This window comes from Pipra filicauda, unplaced genomic scaffold (assembly GCF_003945595.2).
Source record: "Pipra filicauda isolate LSUMZ 115617 unplaced genomic scaffold, ASM394559v2 scaffold143_size2779998_pilon, whole genome shotgun sequence".
NCBI lineage: Eukaryota > Metazoa > Chordata > Aves > Passeriformes > Pipridae > Pipra > Pipra filicauda.
Window position 1 is genome coordinate 278831 of NW_024103918.1, and position 11341 is coordinate 290171.

Here is an 11341-nt window from a genome sequence, read left to right on the forward strand (position 1 = left end):
CCTTTATGTGTCAGTTCCCAGCCGTAATTAGAAGTGAGGTATTTACTGAGACGCAAAAATAGTTGATCAGAAGTGGTGATTCCTAAGCTCAAGGTGGTACATACAGTACAAATACTTCACACAGCACTTGCTTTACAAAAAACACAGAAAAAATTATTACAAGCTATCTTGAACAAGGTCAGCAATTTAACTTGTTCAATTATTCATTTATAAAATATGTTTGTCCCTCATATTCAAACTGTGCAGAGTGCTTGTGAAGGACATAGTTTAACACTTGGACATCTGAAACGATAAATCTCAGTCAAATTTTGTGATCCTTAAATTTCATTCATTCTACAGTATTTTACTAATTCTGAATCTGCTTTTTTTTTTTACTTCTTACCATTTCCACTGCAGAACCAGCATTCTTGCTTCTCCAAATGTGCGTTTTCTGCAGAGGATTGTACTTTTCATTCCATGAACTTGATAAGCTTCCCTCTGTTGTGAAGAAAGTATGTCATTAATATATGTATAGGTAAGTGTACCTTTCAACATAATCACTGTCCAAAAGCTCGTATAACATCGACTAATAAAATACTTTTTTTTACTTGCAACATCTTCTTTGAATTCAATTACAAATGGATTCTAGATTTCAATATTTTCATTAAACTGTTCTGAACAATAATTAAAAAAAATGAAGGAGGTTTTCAGTACAAGGAGAAACACGAACAAAACATTTTTTACTTGTGTCTGTGTTTAGGTTTCTTGAAACCTCCTTTGCTGGAATCAGTTACTTCCACTGTCAGGTTGACACACATTTAGACAACTGAATTGTGGCTGTAACAAACCTGCAGAAGGTACAGCTCTACAAGACTTAGCCACCTTCTGGTTCTAGAAATGTATGAAGTGGGTGCAGATCAACAAGTAAAACAAATTTTATTACAACAAACCTATATTACAACATATTCAACAGATCATGCCTTCTTCCTTATGTAACAGAGGCCTTGTAATACATAAAGAAGCTTCTATTATCGGGCAAACTAAAAGTATTCAAAATTTGTATGAATGCTCCTGAAGACAATTTCAAAGAAAAAAATACAAGCAGCAGTAGATTTTTGATTTAGCCCACAACCTGCTGACAGAGAATACAATGCAATTGTGAAATGCCTTCCTAATGTAAATTCTGTCACATACACAGGTCTTGCTAAGAATCCTTCTCGCATCTTGTCCTCAAGAGAGGAAAGATTATCCCAATCTTCTCATCAAACCTGACACCTTGGTAGTACTTACAAAGAAAAAAACACATTTCAGGAATTTCATCCAGAAGAGCAGTGTCTAAATACACCACAACATATGTAGTTTCAACTGCCAAGGAGTATTAGTCTAGAGAACTAACAAATATCTACAATAAACCAAATCATATTTCAACAAAAAACTTTCTTCAGTGGTATGTTCTCGAACTTTGTGAAGCCAGAAACTAAGTACACCTGAAAGTCAGACTAGGTACAAGTAAACAACACATTCATTTCTTACCTTTCAAGCTCACAAGTGCTTTTGCTGAAGAACCTGCAATATATCAAGAAGTCAACATAAATCATAAGCTGTTTCAAGTCATACAACCTATGCAGAGTCTACTCATTCTTAATTAATTCTTAGGCAGAAAGTGGAATTTATTTAATCTTTCACAGCTGAAACCAGTGCACCTTCCATGGCACTAAGTACAGCATTATATGTTTATTATCACTAAATCTTGAAAGTATATTCATGTTTTGTTTTTTCCTTTAGTTTTACATCAAGAAAAAAACTTAAGATGTTAAGCACTTATATTTAACACAGCAAATTCTGAAAAAGCTTTATGTCCATACTACATACCTCCATTTGGCTGCTTGTCTGCTGCACTTGCAAATATATTTTACAGCTGACAAGGAAACTACTGAACACTTTTTTAATGATTTCTACCAATTCAAAATTCTTCAGTGGCCAAAATTTCCCCAAAAGGAGTAGCTTATGCTCAGAAGGAGGCAGATGGATAGTTAGTTGCCCCCTGGTGGTATCACTTCATTAAGAAAAGCAACACATTCAGGTCTCGAATGCAGACAGGACCGTTAGTTTGCTCAAACTGTTCAAATGGTGCAATAAACACATCAGAATTTCACTGTTCCCCTTCCACTGCATCTCTAGGACCTCTGCAATGCTCATGGGCCAGGAAAAAACAAAACTGGGCCTGACAACACTGGCCATTCATGCCCTGGAATTTTCAAATCTCTCTCTAGGAATGAGATGTTTGAAGCAGCTGCATTAGCAGAGGGGAAAGATATTTCTGCACGACAATGCAGATTCATGGTTTTCCCTCAAGTCAACTTTATCTTTCCAGTTATGTTCCAGTACGGCAAACGTTTTTTCCTCTCACTTTCTCCACTCCCTCTTTCAGCTTCTGTTTGCTGTTCCAAAAACTTTCTGACTTCCAAGGTCCAGAAATTCCTTTTCTTGTGGCTGCCCTTTATCTAGCTCCTAACCCCACTAACCTCACAGTGCCAGAGATATCTGCCTCTTAGAGGATCCCTTCCAGGGAATATTACAGAGCCAAAAGAAGAAATATTGTCCCTTTCCAGGGAACCAAGCATTTGGGGTTGGGCTGGACTGTTGAAGAGAATACAACAGCAGCAACAGCAAAAAATTCCCCTACATTCCTTATTTCGTCATCATAGTATTTTGTTTGCTGCTATTTTATTATGCCATGTGTTACCAAAAAATCCCAAACCAAACTTCAGTTGAAAAAAGAAAGTTTCTATTTTTTTTCCCCAAAAGATTAAAAAAAGAGTTTAAGATATGAAAGGGAACTAGTTTTGACTCCCTGGTGTTTTAGAGGGCCTCCACCCCAGTATCTCCCAAGCTGTTCAAATCTACAGCTAACACATATAGGGTTACACGCCAAAACCAAGATGACACACCTGGGCTATACTGTTGCTCTTCTTGCACATTTCTTTTCTGATGTATCACCTTTGTTGGGCTGGGGACCTATCAGCCACAGGAATAGGAACATGCTTCTATGATGATCTGATTTACAGTGAATTCAGCTCTTGAAACTAAGCTGTATGTTAAAGGTATCACAAGGTTTTTTTTAAATTTCATGCTAGAAATCCAATACTGTACACCACGCTTGCACATGGGTACTCTGCTATCAACCAAGAATAAACAGCCCTGAACTGTAACAGTAAGAACAATAAAGAACTACTGTGTCCCCCAAATTTATATAGGGGATGGTGGAAAATGTGTGCAGAGATAAGTAAGTACATGCAGTATATGCAGTTTAAGAACAAGGGAAAAGTAATTGCCATTGAGGATGGAGGGGCAGGAGCAGGGTCATCAGGACTGTCAAATGGAGGAGATGCTGCCCTTCCAGAACAGATCACCACTCTGAAAGATCTCAGGCACTTCATTTGTAAGACCAAACATACAGTCATTTTCCTCTTTTTCTCACTATCTTCCTCACGTGAATCAAGTTCAATGAATTCAGTCCAGGGTGAGTATGTCAACAATGCAAAAGAAAAACCTCAGCAACAGGCAGCAAAGCTTTATTTGGGGGTGGTGTCAATCTCACAGCTTTGCTAACCCTGATGCTTCACCTGTGAGGCTGATGATGGGCCAGCAGAGCAGGGCATGAGACCACTGGCATCAGAAACAACATGTAAAGAGGTGATGAACACAGAAGGTTATGTGCCACCTCAGAGCTTTACAAGATTACCACTCCAAAACAGCTTTAATTACCAAGGAGTTTTCCACACGTGACTGTTAATCTTCAACAGCCATGCTAGAACAGGGTTGCTCATCTGTTTTCACTTAACCTGCAATTAAAGTAATGTAACCAGGGCATTTCTACTTAGGAATACAAGTGTCCAAAAAAGAAACTCCTGATCTATGGAAGTTCAAAAGTTAAACTAAGCTATTTTAATGTAAGAAGGTGCAGAAAATTAACACCAACACTTTTGTAGCTTAAAGCTTTAGGACATCAAAATGACAATGGAGATGCCCAGAAGCTTAATTTTACCAGAAAGGCAATAATATGATACAACGTGGCTTTTCTTGTCAAGTTCTTCTACACTGATTTTAGGGGGTATCTGCAACAACACCAAACTTCTAGGAATAGAGTACATCTCCCTACTTTTTCCATTTAGTTTGGCAGTACTGTACATACTACTAGGGCCACAAAACCAGCAAGTAGGATGATGATCTAAGCAATACTGTGTTACAATAAAAAACAACCAATGTTTAATACAGATAGAAGTATTTCAGGAAGTATAAAAGTTGTGATGTGATGCAGGATAGATTTATTACGCTTACTAAGTTTTATTGTTTATTAAAACTATCCCATATTTTAGTTTAAATAATGATTACATTTATAATATCTCAGTCTCACATTAAATGCCAATAGTCATGTATACTCCCGTTCTGAATAACAAATATATAATCACAGGCAGTCTTTTTAACCTGCATTTTAATTATAAACAGAGATTAAATTAGAATACAACACGCACACTTGAATGTAAATATCTATTATGACAATGACACGGATTTCATTTCCAGAAACACTTCAAAAAACAAATGGGTGGAAAGGAAGAAATCAGGCCTATGAATCATTTAGGGTATTACAACCAAAATCTACTTCCAGCTCCTCCTGGTTCAAAGGATCTCGGAGGTGACTTTATTAACACTGAGAGTAAAAAAGCCCCTCAACCTAGGGAGGAAGTACAGCCAGCTCAGCACAGCAGTGGCTCAGGAATTAGAAGGCCTGTTTTCAGTAGGCTACACCAGCACACTATTCCAGTGCGAACTGTACAATTGACTTAGTCTCATCTCAGTACCCTACTGAGTATTGCTTGGCATATGTTGTTAGAAAATTAATTACCTGAATACAGTATTCACACTTGACTAAGTCTGAAAAATTAGGAAAGGATTCAGAAGAGATATAAGAAAAAAATTTCAAGATCTAAAAACTTGCCCTACTGCAAGAAAGTTAAGATGCTCCAATCTTATTCTTCCCAAAGAAGGTCAAGATTGTCACTGATCAGAAGTATCCACAAAGAAGATAATTCAGACGGGTAAACAGCTCTACACCCTACAGGAAAGGCACAACTAGACCTATTTTTTTAAAAAATCACACTGGATAAGTTCAGGTTAGCAATGAATGCAAAGTTTAACAGATTTTATGTAACTATACCAAGAAAGGGCATGTTGAGCTCCCTATAATTCAAAATCCTAAACACCAATTTCACATATATTTTTAAAGAGAAAACTATAGCTAAAAAGGAAGCATGGAACTGGTGCACAGAAATTCCAAACAAGTATCATAGCATGCTTAATGAAGAATCTAAGATGATTATAATGGCCTTTCCTGGCCATTATAAACCCCCCAATGATTCTGTAAAATATGTGCACCACAGATGTGGTGCAATAAAAATAACTGTGCTAGATTATGAGATATTAAATAGTATGATAACAGGAAGCTCATCAGTAAGTAAGAGTCAGGAACAAGTGTATTTATGTGTTTTATAACACTTGCAAGAAGTGATTTTCATGAAGTCCACATAAAACCAAATTGGGAAAAAAAAAAATCAACATTAAAATAACCCCAGCTTTGCCAAGCCTAGTGTGAAAAGGGCCCTGATATTTTCACACTTAGCTAGTTAGAAACCAATGGGCTTCAGCAGCAGCCAGCGTGGGTTCCTGCGGGTGGACAGCTCCTCCAGTCCTGAACCACCGCTCCCTCCGAGCACACACAGTCACCAGGAATCCTTCCTCCAGCCCCAGCCTCCTTCTCCCAGCACAGGGGAGGACGTTCAGAGCATTGCAATGAACAGAACTTAAAAAAACCTAACTGCTCTAGAAGCCTTATGAACAGACTTTAAAAGGATCTCTGATGTGGACATAGGCTTTGAGGCATGGGAGAAAAGCACAAAAGCTGTTACCTTAAAAGATTAAAGTCAGGTTTAAGTTTAAAAACAAGTACCTATTGCTGTTCATTTGAAAACACCATAACTGAACCACAGAGGAGGAGTTCAACCACAATTCAATATGGGCAGTTGCAGATGCCCTGATGTATATTTTCAATACTAACATGAAGCAAAGGAGTTTAAATACGGCTTCTGAACTGCTGATCTTAAAATCTAAACAGGAACACAGACAAACATATTACATTTTTGAAAATGTTTTCATATTTTTCAATAAGGAACTTGTAACAATTATTATAATTTTGATAATAATTGTTACAAGTAACCACAGGGATATTCCATAGCTACTGATTTTACTAATGTGTGGGGACAAATCTGTATCTAAATCAATACAGAAAATTCTAGGATCCAGATAAGCAATTACATAATGTAAAGCCTTTCCTCTCCAGACCATTACGTTCCTTTGTCTAAATTTGCACAGGTGAGCAGTTATTTTAGCCCTGGTTGCATGACTACCTCAAAACCCTATGTAATTAAACTACATTGACAGCACGAAAAATGGTGTGACAGAGGAAACTCATGGAGAAGAAGGGAAAAACATGAGTCTTTACTATAGACTGAGTCATTAACCCTCCAAGAGATCATTCATCTACACAAGCACAGCACAAGCATCTCAAATGATTGGGCACTATTAGGATAGCTTATTCAGGAAAACTTAGAAAATAAAAAGCACACATCAGACGGAAAAGGGGCTTAGGGGAGCTTTTAAAGCTTCCCTGAAACTTTGTGTTTATTGAAGAGGTAAATAAATGAATAATTTAAATGAATATAACTTTTTGCTTCAAGCATGAGTCAGTATTTCCCTCACATTATGAGCCCACTAATAAACTGACATATGTGTATTTCCAAACCCTGATTTAACGACTGGATGGAAGTAAATTTTTCAGCCACGCAAACCCTTCTACAGGACTTGTGGAGACAATAACCACAATAACAAAGCCCTCTTTTTGAAACACTGTTCTCATAAGGGACAATCCGCTGATACCATGGTAACATACAATTTTAAAGGTATGCAGCACTGTAAAGTATTTGTTTTGGGTACTATATAGGAGTCTCAAAACTAATCTGGAGCCTTCTCCCAAATGTTGGGATCTCACACGGTTCTGCTGACTTTTTACCTCAAACATCCAGAGCACACCAGTGTTAGGCTCATGGCGCCTTGGGACTGGAAAACCAAAGTGGCAAGAGGTGTGCCATATCCTTCCTGCAGCTATCCAGGAATGCATCAGAACACAGCCAGAGCACATGGTTATGTAGGGGCAGGGTGCCTGTGAAACACAGCATAATGTTGTACTGGGGCTAAAGAGAACAACTTCTGCACGAAGTGCCGCTCTTATGCTGCAGCCCCTGCCCATGGGATAAAAGGCTCCCTTCCCTTCTGTCCTAAAACACAGATCCCTAGAACCAGTGATGTTTTAGCAATACATGGTATTTGGCAATATCCTACTGTTTGCAGTATTTGTACTGTAAAAGTTGAACACTTTGACACCAATCACCTCTGCAGTCTGGCTCCTTTCTCCGATTCACCTGCCGATCGTTGGTGTTTGCCCACACACAGCGCAGACACATTGTACTCCAGTGGTTCACTGCTGGCCCCGTGCTCCTGATCCCTGAGCTGGCTAAGCATCCTTTCATTTCTGTCAAAAATGGGAGCTCATCCTCACTTTTACAGAGCCGATTCCAGGCATCCTCCTCCCTGAGACCAGCTCGTGGTGCCAAAGGACGCACCACGACGCAGCTTTGCCTGTGCTGTGTCTGCAGAGTTCTGCCTCCACCGGCACCAGGACAATCTTCCAGTCACATCTGCTTCATCAGAGCCCCACCTCAGCTCCCCTGTGTGAACTTTATAACCAAGTAATCCACAAATAAGATTGCTATTACGAGGAGCAAGAGACAGGGCAATATTATGTACACTCCAATACAATCAACTGTTTCCCTCTTCTGACACAGAGAGAAAAAGCCATCTGGTCTGCAGCAGTAAGGCTGCCCACCATTTACCTCCGCTGAAAAGTTACCAGGAGATAAGAAGAGGGGAAAAAAATGCATTGACTAAAATTAGTCACTCGTTGGGCACCAACCCAACAGTCTGCAGAATCAAATTTTGTCTTCAAAATATGAATCCAATTATTAGTATTGGAAGTACTTCTGCAATTGAGACCTTTAATACAGAGGATTTGCCATAGCATTGTTCTTTCTTCACAGCACTTTGTTGCATCCTGAGTTACTACATCCCTCTTCCTTGGCAGCCCTACTAAGAAAAGGTCTCAACTACAAGAAATGCATGTAAAAATATGCACTGCCATCTTCATTTTTTTAGGTTGTCAGTGTGAACCCTCTTATCATTTCAAAAGGTCAGAATATCAGCTTTAGAGAAGAATGAGACAACAGTAAAGTCGAACACGTTGACACCCATCACCTCTGCAGTCTGGCAGAGACAAGTATGTGCATTACATTCATCTCCTTCCTCAGTTAAGGAATAGTCACTGCCCAGTTGCATTACAGAACCCGACAAGAGGGCAAGTAGGTGCTATTAAAATACTCTGGGACAAATTCCACTTCATCAGATATCCAATCTGAAAGTGAAACTGCATGGTTCTTACCATAACAGCAAAATTTCAGTTTTCTTATCGCTGAGTATGTTGTGTTTACTTATAATTCTTTTTACATGAAAACTCAGTTGTGGTCTACTATAAACTATGCTGGAGAAAATTCACAAGTATGATACATAAATCTGAAAGTCTGTTAGCCATGAACTATTCTAACTTTTTCAGGAACTTATTTTTACACCACTATAGAAGATTCCAAAATCAATTTTGCGATGCTTACTGTTACTATCCTGTATAAATTAAGCTGCAGATAGAAGTCAGTGTTAAATCAGTGAGGATTAAGTTTACATCCTCACTCTAAGTATAGGACTGGAAATGAAAGAACTATGTGTGGCAATAGTGTAATGTGAAAACATCCAGATCACCAAAACTGGATAGAATAGGATTTACAGCACGAGGCAAACACATTTCAAAACTTTCACATTTCTAGCAGTTCACTACACTATAGAAAACATGAAGCTCCCTATCTGACAGAAAACATCCCTTACTTGCACCAAACTTAGGTAAATACAAACCTTAGGGCCAAGTCACCACAGCGGAAGCTTATTACCTTCACAAATACACACACTGTCTGCTTCACCTGCCGAGCAGAGACTGTACCAGTGATACTGCTGGCAAGAGTCTCCAGGATAGCCCAATCCTAAGGGAAACTGAGTCACACTATTACAGGATCTACTATAGGTGAAGCAACAGACCTGGCAAATCTTCCTGGTGCCACTGTAGGCAATATAAAGGTGGTAGAGACAAAAAAGTTATTTTTCTTACTTCATGTTAACTTCTCGAAGCGGACAGTGCCTTCCCTGGAAAGCAGGTGGAACAGTAACTTAAACACTGCTCATTCGAGTGAAGAAGGAAACTTCAATAAGCAACAAACTGCTGTTAATTACTAACTATGATCTTGTCAACTGGTCCTTGACTTGTATGCTGTACCACATTTAAAGTCTGATTGATATGTGACTGAGCTACACTAAGTTGAGTGTGTCAGTTCTATCCTTAATTTATTATGATCCTTCATAAATCTGTTCTGTTAACACAATTGCACCAGCCACGTGGGCACACTAACCAATTTTCCTCCTGAGAGTTGTTGGAGTTGTAACAAAGACCACACAGAGTAGCCAGAAGCAAGATTTCCACTCTGAGTCACCTCCCTCTGAGAATCTTTGGATATGGAAAGAGTTGGTATGTTCGTGAACTCGCATGGTGATCCACAGAACAGCATCACCAAAAATATGTCTACTCCACTGTGTGCAGTTACTGAAGCTACAAATGCCCTAGTTTTAGCTTGGCCCGAGTTGACAGTTTGTAAGAGCACATGTCAAGGTAGCATGCACACACATTTTACATTGAATAATTTCCTCTTCTGTAACACTTAAGTGTTATGTGCATGAATCCATATACGCAGCAACAACACGTTGTTTTCACCTACACTAAGTTTTTATCTAATCCTCATGCTCATTGAAAACAACATCCACACAAACCCTATGGAGATGATAGAATCAATAAGGTCGGAAAACACCTCTGAGATCATTGAGTCCAACCTATGACTGAACACCACCATGTCAACTAGACCACGGCACCAAGTACCAAGTCCAGTCTTTCCTTATACACCTCCAGAGATGGTGACTCCATCACCTCCCTGGGCAGTACGTTCCAATGTCCAATCACCCCTTCAGCGAAGAAATTCCTCATAGTGTCCAACCTAAACCTCCCCTGGTGCAGCTTGAGACTGTGTCCTCTCCATCCAGTTGCTGGCTGCCTGGGAGAAGAGACTGACCCCCACCTTACTACAACCTCCTTTCAGGTAGTTGTGGAGAACAATAAGGACTCCCCTAAGCCTCCTCTGCTCCAGGCTAAAAACCCCCAGCTCCCTCAGCTGCTCCTCGTAGGACTTCTGCTCCAGACCCTTCGCCAGCTTCGCTACCCTTCTCTGGACCTGCTCCAGCACCTCCACATCCTTCCTGAATTGAGGGGCCCAGAACTGGACACAGCACTCGAGGTGCAGATGTACAGATCTGCATGTATGAAAACAAATGTCTATATACTGTCTTCCTATACAGCCAGCTTTCATGTGCTGACACACAACACACGGTCTCCGAGCTCTTCCCTATGCATTTATCGGTGACCCCCAGACGCACGCCCTGACCCCCCCGCCCCGCGGAGCTGCTCGCACCGTGCACAGCACGGGCTATGAACACACGAGCCTTCCTTGCCCCCGAGGGCGACAGCAGGGGCAGGAGCGGGGGGCCGCTCACCCCTTCCCCGGGGCAGGACGCCCCTTCCCCCGCAGTGCCCCGACCCCCGCGGGCAGGGCGGGCTGTCACCGCGCCCCGCCCGGCTCCCGCTGCCCGCCCCGCACGCCCGGCAGGTGCCGCCCGGGCGGGGCGGGAGGCCCAGCCCCGGCACCCCCGGGGGCAGCGGGGGTCGCACCCTCAGGACGGAGCTCCCCGCCCGCCGCCCGGGCCGGGGCCTCGCCCGGGAGGGGCGGCGGCGGCGGCGGCGGGGGGGCCGGGCCGGCCCGATTTCCAGGGAGGAGGCTCGGGCTCCGGCCCCGCACGGCGCCCGCGGCGGGAGGGAGGGAAGGAGGAGGGCGGGCGGGCGGCGGGGGCGCAGCGCGGGTGTCCCGGCGGGGCGAGGGGGCGGCGGGAGCGGGGGCACCGGTCCCTACTCACTCTCGTCAGGCAGCTGATCCAGCTCCGCCATCTTGAACGAGCCGCGCCGCTTTTTCAAAGGCTGCCTGGCGCGGGGCAT

At 41.8% G+C, this 11341-nt stretch overlaps 1 protein-coding gene across 1 annotated transcript in view; it reads right to left on the reverse strand.

Annotated features, from left to right (window-relative positions):
- Positions 1 to 11341, reverse strand: part of LIN9 (lin-9 DREAM MuvB core complex component) — a 40276-nt gene extending 28935 nt beyond the window's left edge. Inside the window, exons 1-3 of the mRNA XM_027712933.1 lie at positions 11263 to 11341; positions 1513 to 1545; positions 383 to 477 (exon numbers count right to left, since the gene is read on the reverse strand). Of these exons, the coding sequence (XP_027568734.1) occupies positions 383 to 477; positions 1513 to 1545; positions 11263 to 11341 (207 nt within the window). The remainder of the gene's footprint in view (positions 1 to 382; positions 478 to 1512; positions 1546 to 11262) is intronic.